At 38.2% G+C, this 23630-nt stretch overlaps 1 protein-coding gene across 1 annotated transcript in view; it reads left to right on the forward strand.

The window, feature by feature from the left end:
* Positions 1-23630, forward strand: part of LOC134656982 (small G protein signaling modulator 2-like) — a 100446-nt gene that overhangs the window by 62072 nt on the left and 14744 nt on the right. Inside the window, exons 5-16 of the mRNA XM_063512547.1 lie at positions 6496-6715; positions 12116-12233; positions 14133-14239; positions 14654-14778; positions 16811-16924; positions 17869-18005; positions 18846-18943; positions 19124-19262; positions 20530-20708; positions 21198-21342; positions 22488-22647; positions 23350-23545. Of these exons, the coding sequence (XP_063368617.1) occupies positions 6496-6715; positions 12116-12233; positions 14133-14239; positions 14654-14778; positions 16811-16924; positions 17869-18005; positions 18846-18943; positions 19124-19262; positions 20530-20708; positions 21198-21342; positions 22488-22647; positions 23350-23545 (1738 nt within the window). The remainder of the gene's footprint in view (positions 1-6495; positions 6716-12115; positions 12234-14132; positions 14240-14653; positions 14779-16810; positions 16925-17868; positions 18006-18845; positions 18944-19123; positions 19263-20529; positions 20709-21197; positions 21343-22487; positions 22648-23349; positions 23546-23630) is intronic.

Consider the following 23630-nt stretch of genomic DNA (forward strand, 5'->3'; position numbering starts at 1 on the left):
CGATCTCAAAGTTGGCTCGACTCTATGGCCGGTACAGACGGACCGCAATCCTCGAAAAAATCGAATCGCAACTTGTATGGGGGTATGCAGTTCCCGTCCAAATTGCAGTCGGGTTGCAGTCCGTCTGTACCGGCCCTTATATACAGAAGTTAGTCTGTCAGTTGATGCAGTGAGGAAAAAGAGTGAGAAAGAAAGTTTTAATTTGTTTTGGCTAATTCAATTATATTTCAATTTATTCATTCAACAAAGATAACAGTGATCTTATATTTGTTAGTACATTCTTAAAAATAATGTTAGTACTAAATTTGATTTTACATTTAAAATGATTTCATTAATTACAGGACAACACACGTGATCAGCAATCATCTTTAGGATGCTGCTCGGGCTGCCCTTAGTTCTTCTCAACAGAGACGCTGCTTTTTTGCGCAAAATTGCTACAAATCCATCTGTGCGTGACTCCGCGAACATGTTGGATGCGCTGCAGAACTTGGGCAGGCCAATCAGCATCCTAAAGGCATTGTTGTACTGCACCCTAATAATATTTATTCAATATACTTATGACTTTCTTTGACAAATGGTATTACTCTGGGTGGCTAATATGGATGGAGGGAGGGAGGCAAATCATATCATATATAATATAAGTTGTGCAAATAGCAAGTAGCTCTTCATTGACAATCGACAATAAGTATTGGCAAAATCCCTGAGACGATTCTGAATATAAGATTGTGTATGTCACAGTCCGTCGGTATTGAGGACGAGGGAATTCAGACGGTAAATAAGTCCAGAAATGCTCAATTGCTCATTGATACGCTTGATTAACAGTGTCGTTCGAAAAGCTCCTTATAAGAGGCGTAGGTTATAGGTGCACATAGATAACATATCACAAGTTCTACATCACACTGCTTTAGTTTCTATTTGTGACTCCTGTCGGCAGCAATATTACTTTGTGATGTGAATGATGTGATGCTTTAAACTTTGAGCGATTACCCCTTTATGAACCAGCCAAGCAACTTCCTTTACGTTGTCTTGAGCGGCGCAATCTTGATAGAGGTTCCAAAACTACTTTTTAGAACAAAGAAGCTTACGACGTAATGAATCTAAATCTTATAATGCTATATTATTGCTTCTCTCTTATACAAGGTTCCGTTAAAAGCTTACTTAAGATTTATCCTCTTACATCCACGCTTGTAACGACTCATTACACGAGAGACGACGCGAAAAAAATCGTTTTCCACAAACACAATCAATAGCAATTGTGTTCCACTCTCAAACGGGATAACTCTGAATTTCCGAACGCTGACATTTTCCATGCGAATCTCTGGTTACGTGCCTTGAATATATTTGCGGCTTCTAAATTCAGCATGAACTGTGTATAAGTCACAGAGTAAAAACAGCGAGGCCTACGCTCAGTCACCTTGTTTATTTTCGTTCCCTAAATATTTAAAATACAACTAACACTTCGCAACATTAGGTACTAATGTAAATACTAAAATAAAATCAAAACCAAAATAGAATAACGCAAAATAAAATATATAAAAAATGTTTGACATATTTTTTTTTACTGTTAACGCGCGTTGGTAAGAAACGTCTTCTATATCATGTCTTACAGATTTGCAGGTAGTATCGGTCCGGAAATACCGCAGACGACCGTTCATATCAGAGTGTAGCTGTGCGAGGCAGGAATTTTCTGGAGAAACGCACAGTCGAGGGCCAACCATCTAAGTGGTGAAGATGGAAATGTTTTTGCGTAGAGCGATGGCGGAAAAAAGCGGCAGGGATTAAATCGAACGGTAAAACTAAAAAACAACGATGGTGAAAAAATATCATTGCGTTCAAGTTCTGGCCTAGCCACAATGAATCGACTGAGTTCCACCTAAATTGGCTCAGAATAAATTTACCCTCAGTTGGAATTCGATTTTTTCCACTGTTTTCGTGTAATGATCCCCCTTGAGGTTTGAAGATCGAACGTTGAAGATAAACGCACTGGGCTAGGCGGGTTTTCTTTTAGTTTTTCTACTTAGTATAATTAAACGCTTTAGCTCATTTACTTTTCTGGCGCATGATTACTCGTATTTAATCCGAATTTGATTATTACCGTCGGCAATTTAATCTACATATTTGCTAAGACTCGATTTAAATCTACGGTAGCTATTATGTTCCGTTCTTTTGATTCGCTAGTACTTAAATCGTTTAAACTGGACAATATATGTATCTTCTGCTTCATATATCTTAACGCTAAACTTAATACGAGGAAATGTTGCTAAATTTGACAAAAAAAAAATACCAAAATATTCAAACTACATATATTTTATCTTTCGGCAAATGTGTCGTGAAGTGACACGTGTACAGGAACAATGAAATTGGGACGAAGACGACGCATAAACTGACGTCAAAATATGGCAGCCGACAAGACCATGTTCCAACTGCTTTCGCGAGCATGGGCAGAGGTAGTAGGCCAAACCAATGTAACGTGACTTCGGAATCCGTTACATGACTTACATGCCTGCTTGGAAAACGCACTTATACTGGCTCGCCTGAACCGTTGGCTGGCCAATTCTCGGTAGGTAGTCGGTTATAATGACACTCAAGCTTTTAGCTAGCACTCAAGCATCATTGTTTCTAAGGAAAATAATTACAGGCAGTTTCAAATCAAAAGGCAATATATTTTCAAAACAGGCGTTAGTCTAATTATCTTTAACAATTCGAGCAAACATTTCAGGCTGAAAAATAAAACATCTCTCATTTTATAAATTGAGTCTTCCGCACCAGAAAAATTTACAGAACAAATAAAAAACCGGAATTGAAGTGCCAATAAAAACGTCCTTTGTTTTGTAGCGGTTTACCGTGATTGTTTTTTAGGGTTCCGTACCCAAAGGGTAAAAAACGGGACCCTATTACTAAGACTTCGCTGTCCGTTCGTCCGTCCGTCCATATGTCCGTCTGTCACCAGGCTGTATCTCATGAACTGCGATAGCTAGACAGTTGAAATTTTCACAAATGATGTATCTCTGTTGCCGCTAAAACAACAAATACTAAAAATAAAATAAAATAAATATTTAAGGGGGGCTCCCATACTACAAACACGATTTTTTTGCTCTATTTTTTGTTGATGGTGCGGAACCCTCCGTGCGCGAGTCCGACTCGCACTTGGCCGGTTTTGTTGTTTTATATCCCAATATTCCCGATTTTATGTGACAGCGGTTGCGGCTTGTGTCTATTATGTAGGAAGGAAATTCGCTTTTGAATTTCACAGTCTGCTTAGTATTCGGTTTATTGCCGGTTTGCGACCGCTCGTGAGCGTCTGAAATTCTGAGCATTTGTAACGACGTCATTCACTTGCATAAATTGGTGTTTTATTATGGCAACATAAAAAGGTGCGGGGTTATTGAAACTGAAACTTGCTAACAAGGTACATAAAATATGCGAATTCGAGAAGAAATTCGACATCGAAAAAAATATATTGCGACAGGTAACACTTATCACGTAGGTATTTTTCAAAGTGCCGTATACTGCATTTATAACAATATATTACTTAACTTTAACTATAATATTTAAAACCTTCGCGTTTTGAACACATATTAACTCACATTTATAGACGGGTCTAACGCGAAACTCGTTATTCAATTACCTTTATTTACCGACGTTTCGACACAGGTTTCACTGGTCGTGGTCGCGGCTAACTGATGTCCCAGCAAAATGTCAAAACAGAGATTTGTGTAGCTACCCGAGTTTCGCGTTAGACCCGTCTATAAATGTGAGTTAACTTTAACTAGTCTAAATCCTAGTTGCATTGCATCGTCAGCCCTACTGGGTGCAGGTCTACTTTGCAACATTTCCCCCACCCCCCACCCCTTTCCACAGTATACACTTTGGCAAATCCATTAGCATGCATAGTTACTTATCCTTCTATCACATAACAGATATACATATTCGATACAAACCTACATAATACACCATACATTCATACGAAAACTTTCTTTTAATTATGTACCCTACCTTCATTTACAAAAGCTCAGACGAATGTAATTTCTGATGAACTTATTAGACAATTATTTTATTGATTAAGTTTCGTAATTAATTTTCGTCTATTCAATAATTTTCATCAAATTAGCTTTCAATAAAAGCTTGTCCAAGTTCAAAGCAAAAGTAAAATCGATTTAGAAAATGAAAATGGCTAGAGGTCACAAAACCGTGCGTATTTTAGAAAACCGGTTTTTCGGCTTTTGTGAAACAGCAAAACCGGGTTTCCGGTTTTTTCGGTGATTTCGATTTTACATAGGTATAATTTGTAAAATAATCAAGTATTTTTAGGATCAATGCATTAATAGGTATTAACTTATTAAGTCTTCCACGACATTTCTGTTTACTATACCGAGACCATCAAACTCCATTAATAAAGTTTTTATCTAAGTCAGCAATTTTAAAACGTAATGCCTAAGCAAAATATTACATGACAACGGTGTTGACATAGTCTTCCTTCTGAAAAACACACCGCTGATGATTCCCAAGTCGCTAAACGAGGTAAAATACCGGTATTTGATTTGGTATAGCGGCATTAATCATTACACCATAAACTATATAGAACTACATGGGACAAAATACCCTGGAAAAGGATCTGGGTCTTAATAGTCATCTAATGATGACTATTTCTCTCGGTGGCGTTTGTGCCCCCAGCCCCAGCAATTCCATGTCAGTGGTGTCCTGCTTTCACCTGTGCAGCTATCTGGCCAATAAGGAGCTGAGAATAAATTCAAGGGCAATCTTCTCCGCCACAACTTCCTTGCTAAATATCATAGAAGCCTCAACTTCAAGGAGCACCTAAGCAGCCCATCTGCAAAACTGGACAAATAGAATAATAACATTTGAGACTAAAAGCAAATTCAAGGCCAGTGTATACACCGGGCCGAAGCAAGATAGAGCGCCTAAGAAAGCACTGGTAAACGTGTCCACAGTCTTCAGGTCCCTCAGTTATGATGATACGACAAACAAGAAGAAAACTGTACCGTGTAATGGTAGGATATCGCGAGATTAACTTTTGTTATAATTACTCCAATAAACATACTCCATTTAAGTAACTAGAGATCAATGAGCGTTACTACTACAACGTTAAACTAGGGAAATTAAGGGATATTTCGTGAAAATAGTACGCTGTTTATTTATACAATTAATGCATATCATGTATTGTATTGTTCTAAATATAATTAGTAAACTCTGAAGGGCTTGTTACTCATCAAAGTAATTAAACTTTGTATCTAAACTGTAAAATCGAAAAACTCGAAAAAGCCGGTTTTATCTAAATAAAACCCGGTTTTTGCATTTGGCTGTAAACCCGGTTTTTCCGGTTTTTTCGATTTCAGTGAAACCGGGTTTGTGACGCCTAAAAATGGCATAATGACAGCTTTGCATACTGATGATTTCATTTTAGGTAAGTAGGTAAAATAGGTGAAGAAAAGACTTGATTGCCTTAACACTGTTTGGGAAGACTCGTAGTCATTCATATTATATAACGTTGTATAAACGAGGTTACTCCCAAAGATCTAATGAAAAAAAAAACCCGTAGGTAATACAAATTTCAAAGCTACCTAACTACTTATAATAGTAATTTTATTTTGCAGTAAGCATGTTGTAATAAAGTTTGAATCCCTTTTATAAAATATTGTAAAGTTTATGTCTCGTACTTAGGTAGGTACTATAAATACCCACGTCTACTAATATTTAAATTAAATCTGCGCTCTGAAGCTAAATTGTGGTGAAATACAGATAAAGCAAACTTCATTTTACAACCTAATCTGTAACTGAAATGTGTTGGAGTTAAAATGTTTCAGCATATTTCTGTAGCAGATTTGTTTAGTGTATTATTTTATAACAATAACAATACTGCCTCATTTCTAATGTAATGTATCAAATTTTCGTCTGTGTTCAATGGATTAATGTGAAAGCATATCGGCGTTATCTAATAAAACAAATTACTATCTTTATTGAAAATAATTTGTTATTCTTAAGATTCCATTGTTTGTTGAACTAACTTTATGTGTTCTTATAACCGTAGGTATATACATATACATGATATACAATACGTTTTTTTTCTTTCTATTTTAAATTCCATACCAATCAACATTTTTAGTGACATCGGTACATATTAATACGATACGAAGGTATGTAAATTAACATGTAATTTATACATACCTGCGACACAAAAACTCTATTCAAAATTTTGACTTGTCACCCACCTTTCACCGAGGTGACTTCGTTATGCCATGTCATTCATTTACAATTAATTATTTATTACAGTAAAGTAACTGGTTTGGCTGTAGGTATACGAAGATCATGCCAAATTTTGTTATATTTGGTTTATGGAACTGACCCTTCACTAAACGGTTTTGTGGAACGTTTACACACAAGTACTGTTAATTAACACATTGAACAATCCCAACTTCTCAAACAGCGTTACAAATGTCTACAGACCGTATATTTACAGCATCTCTTTTGTTTCAGATATCTCTGGATCCGAATAGCATTGTTCGAGCGTCAACTCGCTAAAATAATCGAGCATCTTGTTAGCAACGCGAATCGATACTACGAACGAGACGCGCTGGTCGCCGATCCAGACTTCGGGAGTATTCTTAGCTCGCTGCTCGTGGGACCGTGTGCTTTGGAGTACTCTAAAGCGAAGGCCCCGGCTTGCTTCTGGACAGACCCGCCGGCCGACGAGCTGGTGAGTTCCAGTTTACCTTGATTTTTTTCTGAGATTCGAATTGGGTCTCGTTGGTACTGTTGGTAGGTCTCGTATAGCTCTACTTGCTTCTGGTTACAATTTCAATGAAGTCTGTTATAGGATTACTAAATGTTTGGTTAATAAACATGTTTAAATCTTATTTGGTTTAGTTTCTTGATATAATATTATTCGTGCAAAACCTATTTTACAGCATAAACAGCATTATACAGTAAACAGTAGCCTATGACTATGAGTAGATATAATGCTACAAATGGCGCGGATTTTATTTAAAGTCACAATCAGATTACTTAGCTACTTTTTTTACATAAATTACTACAAATTACATACATCTACAATCATCTAGGTAGGTAGGTACTTATAATTTTTAAAAGTAACAAGTGCGTCATTACGGTACATTTAAATGTAAGGTACCTAACTACCTACTTAAATTCATATTTAACGACTACTGTTAAAAGGATTTCAATATAACGCACAAAATATAACATGTACGGTAAATAAATCATTTTATTCCTGTTTCATACCCAGCAAGAAACTGCCGCAAAGTACTGTTCATTAATCATTTTGAAAAAGGAATTACATAGAGATCGCTACGAACCGAAGCTTTTAGGACGTAAAAAAGCGGTCCGCTTTTTGCTCTTAGGTACGAGTATATGTTATGTTTTATATACCTACAAGTATTATACTGGAACTAAGTTCTGAATACGTTTACCGAAACCCTAAAAGGGTCAAAAAAGTAAACACACCGTATCGGCCTACCCACAGTTTGGTAGGTAGGTACTCGTAACAAATTTGTTATGTACTCGGTACACAACTGGCAATCAAATTATGGTTTGGAATCTTTTAATATTATGAATACAAAATTACTTTAGTATACAAATTTATGTTTGTTTGCTTATTAATCTTGTACTAAACGAATAATCCTACTTTCGAGCAGGATTATTCGATTATGTCTTCTTCCGTATTACCTACATATTTACATTTTGTTTTGATATATATTATAGACATTTAAAGGTACCTACCTACTTAATAACTTTTTGGTCCTATTTATTTTATGCATCCTGACTGTTCACGATTCAATTTGGTCTTCGTTAAAAACTTTAAGAGCCCATCAACGTGCACACTAGCGCCACTGCTAAATAATCGTGATCATTTAAATTTAACGAAAGAAATTTAAAAAAAGGGGGCCGCTATGTACTGTATCTTGTATTAAAGTACCTTTTGAATACATCAAACTATTAGTTTCTCTGTTGCTGGATTCGTCAATCTATGCCTGGCTGTAAACCTAAAGTATCTTTAAAGCGCTTAACATTCATCCATTAACTTGTATGTACATTTACAAAATATCTTTGTTTATTAACAAATTTCCAAATTATTTTAAGAAAAGGTCTGAGGTATTCACAGGTAACTTGAGGGCACCTTACAGAGGTCTTTAAGACCACAGCCACGCTGGTAGGACTGAAATTTACAAACGGAATGCGTATTATATGTGTATTCTCGTTTACAACAATCTACCAACAGAAATTAGGAATCTTGAAGGCAAGGAATTCAATTGTACCCTTAGAATTTGGCTCCAAGATCATTGTTTTTACAACTTGAAAGAATTTTGGCATTATAAAAACATGATGACATGAAAAATGTATTGATTTTTAATTTTTTGTTTTCTTATTATTTGGCATCATTTTAACTTGACATTGTTCATAAATTAATGTACGAGGGGTATTCAAAATATTCTCGGTATGAGAATGAAAACAAACAAGTACGAAAAGTTTGATATTTTTATTTTTCAATATACTCCCCCCCTATGTTCATACACTTAAAAGATCGATCAATTATTTTTTTTAATCCCTCGTATAAATAAATTTTATCTTTCGTGTAAAAATGCTCCTCCACTGCCGCCTTCAATGCTTCATCGTCAGAAAATTTATTTCCACGCAGATCCTTTTTAAGATTGGGGAGCAAAAAGAAGTCGCTGAGGGCTAAGTCCGGACTATACGGTGGGTGAGTAACAGTTTTAAACCCACATTCAACAATAGCTGCCTTGGCAATATGAGCAGTATGGACGGGGGCGTTGTCTTGCAGAAGCAGAATACCTTTGGTTAACTTTCCTCGCCTCTTTTCTTTAATTACATCCTTTAATTGACGTAGAATGTTAGCGTAGTACTGTCCTGTGATATTTACACCTTTTTCTTTATAATCGATTAGTAATACTCCTTCACAATCCCAAAATATCGTGGCCATGACCTTGCCAGCTGAAGGGATGACCTTGAACTTCTTGGGATGAGCTGAACCCTTAATGTGCCACTGCATGGACTCTTGTTTACTCTCTGGGTCATAATGATGAACCCAGGTTTCATCTCCAGTAACTATTCTTTGCAGCACCTCATCAGGATTTTCACCGCACAGGTCAATAAAATCGGAACAACAAGCTACACGCATGTCTTTTTGAAGCCGAGTCAGCATTCGCGGAACCCATCTTGCACTTACTTTTGACATATTAAGATGGTCATGTATAATATCATGTACGGTACCAATAGAGAGATTGGTTACTTGTGCTATAGATTTTACCTTCACTCGACCATCTTCCAATATAAGTTTTTCCACTTTATCAATATTTTCTTGTGAAGTAGCTACTACAGGCCGGCCAGGTCTAGGGTCATCTTCAATACTCTCCCTTCCGCGTTTAAACTCGCTTGACCACTTTTGAATGGTAGATAAAGAAGGAGCAGACTCACGGTAAACACAATCCATTTCCTCTTTTATGGTTTTTTGATTTTTACCCTGTTTTGTCAAGAATTTTATCACGCATCGATGTTCTAATTTAGTTAACATTGTCAATTCGCACATGATGTTCATGTTTGTTCAGCAATTGCAGAAAAACAAAAGACCATCTCGGTTCGAATTATACTTTTTTTTAATGTCAATGAATAAACCTTAGCGGCCAGTAACGAAAGAAATTTTAGAAGAGGTCGTAAGATATCAATACCGAGAATATTTTGAACGCCCCTCGTAAATGTATTGTGTATAAGTGTATACAGCTAATTAATGTACTTTGTAAATACCTACTTGAATGTTGAAGAATGTAGTTTTAAGAATAATTTGCATGCTGTCATGAGATAGCGGATCAAGGTAGATCATTACTAACCTAACTAGAAGACCTGTAACTAACCCCTTTTCTGCAAATAAATATGAATATGAATATATATGAACTCAAAACGAAAACGGCCGTTTTAACTTTGGACGCATAGATTGACGAATCCAGCAACATAGCGATCACGATTATTTAGCAGTGGCGTTAGTGTGCACGTTGATGGGCTCTTAAATAATAGCCGTAAGTTGCGACAGTCGCTTGGTGACTTACTAGTCGCTGTCGCAACTTACGGCGGTAATAAAATACTTATATCCTAATCGTATTTTGAAGGTACCTACTACTCCATTTCCCAAGGATGTTCCTTTTACGCTGATACCAAATACCTATACTATTTTGCATTCGCAAAGTCATGCACCTACCCAGGTTTTGGTAACAAAGGTATTTCATTTTCATTACAGGCAAATTCAATGCACATACTTTGTATCCAATTTTTCTATTATACTTGTTCCTGGTTCCGAGCGACAGAATCAAAATTGTATCAGCTAACAAACGATTAGCGTTCAATTCAGAGCGGCGGACGACTTTGATCGGAGCAATTATTTGCATGTCATAATCATAATGAACTTTGAGTTTGTAAAGTCTTTTATAACAACCAACGAAGTGTATTTGATTTTTGGAAATTGACTTTGAAATTACGTGCTTGTATAATCTGAGTACCTATCTCAACAAAGTTTAAATACCTACTTTCATATTTAAAAAGTGCGCACCTTAATCCTGTAGAGTGTAGAGCTTCAATGAACTTGTGAAAAAGTCTTTGAGGTCTAAATACAGAATATATTTTAAAATTTTGAATCATCGTAGTTAAGTAATTCCATGTTTCATGTAGTAAGTTCGGTCAATATTTTCGGTTCGTTCTAAATTTTTGTAATGGTTTCGGTAGGTGGTAGGTTTTTAGTAGATGTAGGTACCTACCCAATTCATTCAGGTAGGTACCTTTTTTACAGCAAGCATTAGCTACTAATTATAGTATAGAAACTCTAGGACAAAAGAGAGCATTTTATAGTTAAATCTACATAAGTACGTCATTTTTTTTTAATTCCTGTAACGAGTCGTTACACAGGCTGGTTGCGGTTTTCAGTAATACACACATTAACACGATAGTAACGAAATAAGTTAATTAATGTGGTTTGAGTTCGAAGTGGTAAGTTTGTTATGACCGTGGCGTCCGTGGCGTGCGTGAGTAAAAGTTAGGACTATCGCGTCAGATGGAATCTGTCGTTGCGATTAGCGTTTGTTATCAACGATTGTGATTTTGGCTAGGCCCCCAAGAGTTGCAAACGCCCATATACTACGGTGTCCACTGACCATCAGGATGCTGCTCTATCGTCGTGGTATAAAAATACGATTATTGAAGCTACGCTAAATAATAAATAGGTTTTTTTTTCATTATATTCTTCAGTCGTTTTGTTTCTAACTTTCAAAGCTAAATATCAAAGAGTATTAATTTAATTAAGAGTAATAAAGACAGGCCATTTTGTGTAGTTTGTATGGAAATTCATACATTTGTGACTTATTTTCATAGCTCCGTACTTTACGTCACATTTATGGTCACGTAGGTCGCGTGGAGGTAATGAAATAATTCCATTACGATCGTCCCACTTTCGTGGAGCCTTAACGTGCGACGTTGAAGGGAAAGTGCATTTTTAGAGCACTTTCTAACTAAGCGCCACTACAGGCCAAGGGCGGTAATGGCACCTTGACCAGTGCCTTTGTTTTCATGCCGGTAATTTTTCAGTTAATATTTCCTTCGCGTTTACTACGTAAGGCGGCTTACATCTTTTTTACGTCCTTATGAAATATTTCATATAGGTTGCCTATTAAATATTTCATAAGGACTAGCTAATATATATTTTTATGTTGGAAAACGTGCTTTGTATTGTGCCTTTAGATCAAAGGTTCCCATTTACGAGTATGTTTTGCAATAAACAAGCAAAAGTACTTTTTATTTTCCTACATATTTCGTTGTTTCTTTTTTGGAAAGATGATTTGATCTCTTTTATTGTTTTGTGTTTTGATACGAGTAGACTTAAACTCTTACCTATACCGAAACAGATCGTTCTTGTTTTCGTTGTAGATTTCTGTCTGTAGGTAACTGAACGACAAAAGTTGTTCACTGCTCTAACCCAACTGTTCCCTGCGATTATGATCAGATTATGGGTTGTTGGGTTTTTTCCTGGCCTCCGATAGCTTAGAACTAAAATAACTAAAATATGACTATTGTATTGTCACAGGTCCAACGCCACAGGATGTCAGCTGGAACGACCACACCGCCTTCGGTGAGGCGGCCCATTCTGAACTTCGGGAGGAGCCTCAACACATCATCGGATGACAGTGGCTCTGCCAACACTGGTACTAACATTTTCTAGAGCTTTTCCCTATTGCGTCATGAATCAACTGGGGATCCTCGGCTACCTGATCTTACAATCAGCTGAAACCTTTGCGAAAACGATTGGCATTTCTGACTCAACTCGGGACTTTAAAAAACTCGAACGCTTTTTAATCGTGGAGTCCTGGTAAAAACGAGGTCTTTAAATTTAGACTCGACTAAACAGACTCGATTTCCCACCAACACGACATACACAGGCACGGCAGGCTATATTTATTAAGGTAAATAATACTGTCATATTATACATTATTATGCTATTATATCCGAAGTATAAGTGATGTGTACACTTTCAGTTGAACTTTCTTCAAGTTTTCTTGTTATTCCACCTACGCGTGGTAAGCCACATCAAACTTGTTTGACTTTTAGCAGTTCAGGGCCAATGTTTCCATCGAAACTCCGACCATTTGTATTTATTGTTATATTAAACTTGGATATGAGTATAAGTATGTATGAATATATACATGAAAGAACTACGAGGTCTGATTTTTCGCAGTATAAATGCCTATATCACGGCAGCCTAATATTTACGGGTCATTCAAATGGGTCACTAGCGAATTTTAGTCGAAAATTCCTCGTCATGCTGGCCTCGTCATCAAAATACGCAAACGGCTCTTGATAAATGTATTTGAATAAAGCAAGTAGGTACCTAATAGAAATAAATTTGAGTTTAAATATTAGTTTAGATATTAAAAATTGTTTTAAATAGGTAACAAAATGTATAAACGTAACTTTCCGATTGTCCTACCTACCAAATAGTGAAATAAATTGATGACTACTTGTCTTATCCAATAACACTAAATTAGATATTGATGTTAAACCTATTTTCCAATCTTCTACGTACCTACCCTCTATATAACTTCACACAATACTGTTTGTTTTGAAGACTGGTAAATACCTATAATTTAAGTAGGTATGGCTCATAATTTCAAATTTATTTTTCTTTCTGCGGTTATTATCAATGATCGGAATAGGTAGTGTCATTTGGGGTGAATGACCTCAAACATTGTACTTAACATGGATAAGACTCGGGATTCCAAGACTCTTATTTGTAGGGTTCCGTACCTCAAAAGGAAAAACGGAACCCTAATAGGATCACTCGTGCGTCTGTCTGTCCGTCCGTCTGTCACAGCCTATTTCCTCCGAAACTACTGGATAATTAAGTTGAAATTTGGCACACATATGTCAGTTTGTGACCCAAAGATGGACGTGTAACGCAAATAAATGAATTTTAAATATGGAGGCCATTTTTGGGGGGTAAATGAGAAAATTATAGTTTTTCAAACTATATCGTGTCGTGTTACATATCAAATAAAAGAGCTCATTGTAAGGATTTAAAAATATTTTTTTTAATAATTTTTGGCTTAATAGTTTAGCCGTTATTCAAGATAATAGTCCCCCCCCCCCTCCCTTATCTCCGAAAGTACTGGTTCTAAAATTTTGAAAAAAATACACAAAATAGTTCTTTACATAGGTAAAGAGATGACAGGAAAACCTATTAGAAATGTGCAGTCAGCGTGAGTCGGACTTAATGTACGGAATCCTTGGAACGCGAGTCCGACTCGCACTTGGCCGGTTTTTTTCACAAAAATATTTCTTGGCATGTCTTTAATTGAAGTAGGTAATATGAAATCCCGGGGTGAAAAGGTATATCCATACTAAGCTTACGCACCGAAGTCCCGTGAAATGGCACTACCAATTCCGATCACTGGTTATTATGTATGTTAACATTATGTACTCATTAATGAACCTCCAGGTCTGTTTCTTAAGTATGTTAAGTACACTACATTGTACTAAAAATTCATTTGCATTATGTGACTGTTTGTGTTCTAAATAAATAAAAAAATAAAAAATGTTAAATTTAGGTGCAATCAACGCCGGTGGATCGACAGCGAAGGATTACGTGGAGAGTTTGCACCAGAACTCCCGTGCGGCGCTCTTATATGGCAAGAACAATGTACGCGTACAACCGGTAAGACTTCACAGGTCTCTCCCTTATTTTATAGAGGTTCTCGGGACGACATGGCTCGAAGATACAGCCATCAGTTATAGATCATTAATTAATCAATTCTGCCAACCAAATATCTCTAGCAACATAAATACATCATATCAAAAATAAGCATCATCGGCAAAGATATTTCAGTACCTATTTTATCTTAACGAGAATTGGTTTACAAAATTCTTTGGCATATTTTTAGACGGTATCTTTCAATTTTATCTCATTGCCGCCGGCGGTTTCCTTGAAATCCGATCCCAAGCGGCCAATTTTTAAAACTCAATCCGTTTTATTTGGCATTTTTCCAAGTAAGCCATACATATATAGGTTGGATGCTACCTGCGAACGAGAAAAACATGATAATACCGACCTTAAATATTGTAACTTCAGAAAGATGTAGCGGAACCCATGCCGGGCTACCTGAGCCTGCACCAGACCGCAGCCGGTCTGATCATTAAGTGGACCCCCAATCAGCTCATGAATGGGTACGCCGAGAACGAAGGCGTTGACAAGAGGTATGAAGTCTCATAGCTGCCCTAGCCGATACTTCAGAGCAACCTGAAATGGCCTCAAAGATTTTTAGATATTTATTTGTCGTCCTCTTTCATTGGAAATATTATGCAAAAGTGGTACGACATCTATAAAGTCAACCCTACAATTTCTATATGCTAAAGCTTTTCCTCTAAGTGTAGCGTTAATGCTTTGTTATTGTTAATGTAAAAAGTATTTAAGTAGTTCGTAGCTCATTTTCCAGTTTAGATTTTTTTTATCTTTCGTTGAAGTAGTTTGTTGAAAATCGTTTCTTTCATTGAATAATACATATTTCCAGGCCAATAAGCACTAACCACTCCAACCGCACTCAAGTAATTTCCCCTTTTTCGTACCCAGTCCCTAAGTGGCAAATAGGTAGCGTAATAACCTTTAACAGTCTCTAAAGCCGCTTATAAACACTTCACTGAAAACTGAAATGCAAAGCACAAAGTTTCTATTCACAAGCCTCTGGTTCATGCGATTGTATGTACTTTAATCCCTAGTCCGATCGAGTTTGCTTTCTTTAATAAATAATTTATTTTCGAGCCCTCTGCAAGTATTATAAACTGCACCTTTTAAGTTTCTTGAATAATTGTTACCTGTTATTAAATGTTGGAATTCTTAGTTGTTTCAAACATGAGCTTGGATTTTGCAAAGTTTTAAACCCGTGCTTTTAACTTAGTTATTAATTCGACTTGTGTTGTTTTGTTGTTTGTGAACTTTCAGCTTTGAGTGCGTGTTTTGAAATCTAAGAGATTTATGTATGTATAATATTTTTGTGTCGTGTAAAAAGTATTATGCTTCAGAGCTGATAATAATAATTATAATGTGTTGTTGTGTTGTTTATACTTTGTTTTAAGTTGTACGTATGTTGCTTAGTTTATGCTGTGTGTGTGTGTTGTACATTCCACTTGAAAACGAATATACCTATATTATAGTCTGGCCAGTCAGCTTTGTCAATAGAAAAAAATATAAAATGTGCGAAAGGCGCTAAGGATCGATATCCCATACACATTTTTGAATTTCGCACGTTTTTCTACAAACAGCAACAAAGTTGACTTGCCAGCAACAAACCATAATTTCCTGATTCCGGGTAATATTGGATTGCGTACGAAATATTTTCTACCGCGGTGGATAAACGTGGGCTTCGTCTGTAATTGAGAGTTTGAATTATAGCACACGAAGACTTTATTAGAATTATTTCTCTCTACACGTATTATGAGAAATTAAAACGTTATGTATATATTTTTATGTTAATGTTAAAGTAGGTAAGTAAAGTGGCAATGTGCATAATACACCTTTATTTTGCTCTACGCCGCAGTCTGTAGCTATGGTCTATGCAAAATAGTTGGAAACTTTAGCGCCTTGTCGCATTTTGTATTATAATTAAGTTATTGCCGCAACTATAATTTATATTTCGCATAATTTGAGTATGGTGATAGCTAACATCTCCATACAATTTATAACCTTAAAAAACAAAACTCGTAAAATTGTATTAAGATGACAGCAAATACAACGAATTAAAGTAACACTTCAGTCAGCGATTGTTGCTGCCTTCACAAGGGAAGGGCGGTATCTGGCTCCTGCTTCATGAAAACTAAGTATAATAACTTGTACAGCTTGTACTACAAGCGGAAGTCTCGTTTTAAACAAAACAAGTTTATAAGACGGAAACATGATATCGTCTTTCTTAAATAAAATTATTTAAAGCCTGTATTACAAATCACAAGCTTTCATGAAACGAGGCTCGCCCTATCGCCCATCGCCCTATCCCCGCATCAGTGATACCGCTGACCCGCTATATTCTGAAATGTAGCTTTTTCTGCGACAAAGTACTTAGGTGGGTGTATATCAATGGCGGAGCGTCCAAAGAATTTAATTCACACCGGCTTTCAGTTTTCTACCAGATCACTTTTACCAAATAACTCCGGCCTCCCTACGAATATTTTGGACGCACTGCCACTGGTGTATATCAGCTTTATGGACCAACTACATGTGTATAGCTTTGTTGTGTAGTTTTCGCTGTCACCTAGTGCATGCGTCCGCCTGCCCTCACACATGTGTCATGTGCAGCGCTGCGCCCTGCACTGTGTACAGGCGTCTTTGCTCTGGCCCCTTGTGTATAGACTGGTATGTTGTTTTTTTTTTTTATTTGTCCTACCATACTTTGTACTTATTCGTACGCCGCCTTCGACCCAACCTGTTCGTAAACTTCGGTCTAAATTGAAAACCGTAAAAGAAAAAGGTTAATAAATATTAGAGTGACATAATGACTAAAATATCGTTATTTCATCTGCCCTAGGGAATGCCGTCACTAATAACCTTTTCAATGAAATAATAAAATTACGGACACGCAAGCCTTGAAAATAATTGGCAGACTAAATCGAAATAGAATAAGTATATACCTACATTTATTGTTAAATTTACATTAAAACCATTCGCCGTATCGTTTTACCGCACCCCATCGACAGTTGTTTGTAAAAAAAAGGTGGCTGTTTTGTAATGGCCTAATGGGCAATTGGCCTTTTTGGTCTGATTTACAAGCCCAAGTTAATTAATGTATCCCCGTGGTGGGTTGCCGATTCGAAACTTAGTTATTTTTTTGATGATAAATACGAAAAAACCGGCATTGTTTCGCCGAATTCAATTAAACACTTTCAGATGTTTTGTTTCTGTCAAGGGAACGTAATTGGAAAACTTAGAATGCTCGACATGCTCGCGGATTATAAAGGAAAGTGGAAAATTCATCGGCTCGTGCAAGAAAACTCTCGGCGTTTTGGATAATCGAATTATTCATCCAATTCACGCCTAAGAAAGCGCGTGTTCTATCATAAGATAACTGGGTACCTACCTACCTACACTTTATTAATAGCACTTCCAATTTTATTGATAAATTTTCATTAGTTAACCAAGCGCCATCTCAAATAAAATTATTAAAAAAAAATTCGATTTTGCTTACCTACTGATAATATGTACAGAGGAGATGAAACACTACGTTGCAAGTTACTATGATATTAAGACATTCCTTTACGAGAACCAGGAAAAAGTAACTGTGATAGATTGTTGTTCTACAGCGTGTACTGGGCGATGTCTCTGCAAGTGTGCGTGTGGGAGGTGGTGTACGTGCACGTGCACCGCGCGCCCGGCGCCGACGCGCTCATCCTCGTGGGACAGGACGGCGTGCAGCGGCCGCCCATACACTTCCCTAAAGGTGAGCGTGTCTGTGTACTGTTCCACAGCGTGTAGCTGATGTCTGCTAGTCTGCGTGTGGGAGGTGGTGTACGTGCACGTGCACCGCGCGCCCGGCGCCGACGCGCTCATCCTCGTGAGGCAGGACGGCGTGCAGCGCCCGCCCATACACTTCCCTAAAGGTGAGCGTGTCTGTGTACTGTTCCACAGCGTGTAGCTGATGTCTGCTAGTCTGCGTGTGGGAGGTGGTGTACGTGCACGTGCACCGCGTGCCCGGCGCCGACGCGCTCATCCTCGTGGGGCAGGACGGCGTGCAGCGCCCGCCCATACACTTCCCTAAAGGTGAGCGTGTCTGTGTACTGTTCCACAGCGTGTAGCTGATGTCTGCTAGTGTGTGTGTGGGAGGTGGTGTACGTGCACGTGCACCGCGCGCCCAGCGCCGACGCGCTCATCCTCGTGGGGCAGGACGGCGTGCAGCGCCCGCCCATACACTTCCCTAAAGGTGAGCGTGTCTGTGTACTGTTCCACAGCGTGTAGCTGATGTCCGCTAGTGTGCGAGTGGGAGGTGGTGTACGTGCACGTGCACCGCGCGCCCAGCGCCGACGCGCTCATCCTCGTGGGACAGGACGGCGTGCAGCGGCCGCCCATACACTTCCCTAAAGGTGAGCGTGTCTGCAAGAGTGCACGTGGGATGTTGTGAACGTGTATCTCGGTGGTCCAGACTTACCTGGGTAATCCCGGAGATAAAAACCTTTTTTTTTCATTTACTGAGGGTTGTACAAACTCATTTTAGAATAATTAAAATAACTATTATATATTGGAAAGTGGATTCACGTTTAAATTATACTTATTTGTTACGCAGGTGGTCATCTTCTGTCATTTCTGAGCAACCTGGAAACAGGACTATTACCGCACGGACAACTCGATCCTCCACTCTGGTCACAAAGAGGAGCTGGAAAGGTAAAACATAATTACTTCAAGCATGTCACTTAGAAGTGTACGTATGTAATTTTTTTGTGTTAACTCTGGATGAAGTGATTCACCAAAATGCCATCCATTGTTTTCTGTAATAATTAATACGCGCCTGTCGAATGCAATCCTTAAACAATCTACATACTCGTATTGTTGGCGTTTCTTCAGGTGTTCGGGCGCGGTAAAGGCCGCCGACGTCCGATGCCAAGCCTCTGCGAGAGCGGGGAGACCGACGAAAATGAATGGGAAGAGGCGGCTGGGGATTACGTCTTCCGAATTGTCAACAACGCCATAGCCGACCGCGAAGGTAACCAGTAAAAACATGTAGTACATATTAAAAACCGGCCAAGTGCGAGTCGGACTCGCCCATGAAGGGTTCCGTATTTAGGGGATTTATGGCGTATTAAAAAAAACTGCTTACTAGATCTCGTTTAAACCAATTTTCGGTGGAAGTTTGTATGGTAATGTACATCATATATTTTATTAGTTTTATCATTCTCTTATTTTAGAAGTTACAGGGGGGGGGGGGGGGGACATTTTACCACTTTGGAAGTGTCTCTCGCGCAAACTATTCAGTTTAGAAAAAAATGATATTAGAAACCTCAATATCATTTTTGAAGACCTATCTATAGATACCCCACACGTATGGGTTTGATGAAAAAAAAATTTTTGAGTTTCAGTTCTAAGTATGGGGAACCCCCAAAATTTATTGTTTTTTTTTTCTATTTTTGTGTGAAAATCTTAATGCGGTTCACAGAATACGTCTACTTACCAAGTTTCAACAGTATAGTTCTTATAGTTTCGGAAAAAAGTGGCTGTGACATACTCGGACAGACGGACGGACAAACAGACAGACAGACATGACGAATCCATAAGGGTTCCGTTTTTTGCCATTTGGCTACGGAACCCTAAAAACGACGAGATGAGTTGCCAATTCTCTGCTAAATATATCGGTAGGTATAGAGAGAGCTTTGATAAGTTAAATGGGATGGAGATACTGTGGATGATCTATTCTAGATTGATAATGCCATGCTGTACGTTTCTGGTACGAAAAGTCTGACTTTCGTTCTAGCTCTACTCTAAAGATACCTACCTAAGGTGATATGGCAAGTTATATTTTAATGTTTTAAAAACGGGTCACTCACGTATTTTAAGTCGAAAACCGCTCGACATGTTTCACTCCGTACCGAGAAGTGTCATCAGGAGCTTGCGTTTACGGTGACGGACCGGCGCATTATATCGTTTGACAATAATGCCATAAATGAGGGTAGTTTCTCGCCTCCCCTGCCGCCACCGGCGCCTGCGCCGAGTCATCGGGCGCGGAGAGCTGCGGCCCGCAGTCTGCGCCGGTCCGTCACCGTAAACGCAAGCTCCTGATGACACTTCTCGGTACGAAGTGAAACATGTCGAGCGGTTTTCGACTTAAAATACGTGAGTGACCCGTTTTTAATATATTTACTATGTCTTTGTCTCACGGAAGTTTTGTTATTAAAATATATTTTAATGGTTCATATTTATAGCATTTTGACTATTTTTTCTTGGCACAAAATAAAGTGTCATTGCAATGTTTCCAGCGATGCGCCACTCACTCCTAGAGCGTTGCGTGCAGTCCCCACCGCGCACACCACGACGCCCTCTCGCGTCCACTTCCACCACATCATCAGACTCCAGCACCATGTCTGTGGACTGCCCGCCTTCCGCTGGCCTCAATGGGAATCCACCAACGCTGATACAGCATCACCCCATAGAACAGGTATTACGACATTTTCCCAAGACTCACTCCTATAGCGTCCCTGTAGTCCTCATGCGTCGTTCTCCCCGCCTGCTGCGTCGCTGAACTGCCCGCCTTCTGTCGGCTTCAACGGGCACTGATACAGCATCATCCAATAGAACAGGTATTACAACATTATCATCAGCCTAAACTCGGGGCACTCCTAGAGTGATTAATGCAATACCCATCGCATACACCATAACGTCTACTGAAGTCCATTTCAACTTCAAAACACTCCAGCAGTAAGTTTAGTCTCGACGAGTCGACGGTGTTAGGTGCGTTTCGTGATCGAGAGGGACCGAACTGAAACATAGACACTATGCGATCAAGTGCCTTAAAGTACTAAAGTAATTCCAAAATAAGTAATTAATTTATTTACAAATAACAAGACAATTTTTACAAGTTACTAGGAACACCTGTCAAAACACAACATCGTTTTTTTAACTTTTCCTTTTTTCCTATTTATTCCAGTCAGCGTCAATCGAGCTAGTGTGCAGTACGATGCGTCGGCAGATTATTTCCCGCGCGTTCTATGGCTGGCTAGCATACTGCAGACATCTCTCCACTGTTCGCACACACTTGAGCGGCTTAGTACACCCAAATATTGTTCCAAGAGGTAATTACTGACACCGACCTTATTCAAGCCGATTGGATACTATAGTATCTGAGATATACATTCATGTCGATATTTTCCAACAAACCTCTTTACTCTTAACTTTTTGGGATGAAGGATAGTAATGGATACTTAATTAGGAATAATTAGGTGTAAGTACCTATATGTTAAATTAGAGCTTCAGAGCAAGAGTATTGGTATTCCTGGTTCCATGTTCGTTAAATTATAAATTAAAACGGCATTACACCAATGTGTCACTTACGAAAGCTATTAAAACGAAATACCTACTTCTGAAAACTAATTAAGTATCTGTCGTACCTACTTTTGCCCTGATGCCTTTCCATTGCCTACTTAATTTACGAGAAAGAGCTTAGAATAACAAACCAGAACTCAGATTCCTAGCATTCTCCCAAAAATCAAGAGTAGCATCTTGTGAAATTTATGTGGAAATGTTCCAAAAATAACTACCTATCTATAGTTCGTTTTTTTTTGCATTAGAAAAAAGGTAAACAATCTTGATGTGTATTTTAATTGAAAAACATGTTTTAAAAATAAGTCATGGCAAATATGTAACAACTAGCTTTTGCCCGCGGCTTCACACGCGCGAGAGTTTTTTAATTTTCACCACTTTAGGGGATGAATTTTGAAAAATCCTTTGGACCCCTAGACCTTATAAGGAATCTACTTGCCAAATTTGGACTTTCTAGTCCCAGCGGTTTGGGCTGTGCGTTGATTTAAGTCAGTCAGTCAGGTCTTTCACGTTTATATATATAGAAGATATGAATCTAATACGATTCTTTTGCTTTCGATTTTTAAAAAGCGTTTTTCAATTAAAAGACATGTCAAGATCGCTTACCTTCTTTCTAATGCTAAAAAAACGAACTATAGATAGGTAGTTATTTTTGGAACATTTCCACATAAATTTCACAAGATGCTACTCTTGATTTTTTGGAGAATGCTAGGAATCTGAGTTCTGGTTTGTTATTCTAAGCTCTTTCTCGTAAATTAAGTAGGCAATAGAAAGGCATCAGAACAAAAGTAGGTACGACAGATACTTAATTAGTTTTCAGAAGTAGGTATTTCGTTTTAATAGCTTTCGTAAGTGACACATTGGTGTAATAATTATAACTCTGGATAACGCCGTTCAGAGGGCGCCGAGGGTGGTCTGACAGAGGAACGGTGGAGATCCATGACGGACGAGCGCGGCGCCGTCAGCGATAAAGATGAAGTGTACCGGCTGGTGTACTACGGCGGCGTGCAGCACGACATACGGCGAGAAGTGTGGCCATATCTACTTGGATATTATGAGTAAGTCATTTTTCTGCAAAGCGAATTTTTGAAAGGACTGCGTAGCTCTTTGATATTGACATCGCTTCTGAAATGTTAGAATCTTGTCAACCTTTATTTTTAAATTGGGTATACTACCTCTTGCATGTTTATATATCGAAGAAGTGTCTAAATTTGTAAGAAAGCACAGAACACTTTTTAAAACTGCTAGTGATTTATATCCACGGAACACAAGAAACGGTAGCCGACTTGTGGTGGACAAACAACAAAAAACAAGCCGATTTAAGAAGAATTGTACGGTGATGTGTGTAAAAATTTACAATAAAATACCACAAGAGCTCAAAGAAGTGCCCGATAGCCAATTTAATAAAAAAATACGGGAGTGGCTTTTAGAACGTAGATTCTATAAATTGAATGATTTTTTGCTAAATTAATGTAAATTATAAATATTGTAATTAATGTTAGAAATATTTATTATTTAGGTATATAATATTATTTAGTTTTTTAGTTAAGTTTCAATTGAATTTGTAAATATGTAAATAATTGTGAATATTTTGCATGTTATAGATTTTGGCTAATTAAGGAATGTAGGTACATAACATTGTAATAACACCTGTAAACCAACCCTTATTATAGCAAAATAAATTGATTGATTGAATGACCAACACAACATATTTCTACATTGCCACATTTAAAACGTATATCCCTTGTTCTATTGTGTAGATTTGGCTCAACGACAGAAGAGCGCGCAGAACAAGACACAGCTTGCCGCCGGCAGTATGAGACCGTGATGTCAGAGTGGCTCTGCGTGGAGGCCATCGTGCGACAGCGGGACCGCGAGGCCACGGCGGCCTCCATAGCCCGACTGAGCGAGGCTTCTGGAAGGCTAAAGCCAGCCGAGAATGCATCGCCCAGCGAGGTATCAACGTCACAGTTAACCAATTGACTTTTGGCAACCCTTGGAGTTTCACGAGTCTACATTTGCCAGCCTAAACGACCTTGAG

Source organism: Cydia amplana, chromosome 19 (genome assembly GCF_948474715.1).
Source record: "Cydia amplana chromosome 19, ilCydAmpl1.1, whole genome shotgun sequence".
NCBI classification, from domain to species: Eukaryota; Metazoa; Arthropoda; class Insecta; order Lepidoptera; family Tortricidae; genus Cydia; species Cydia amplana.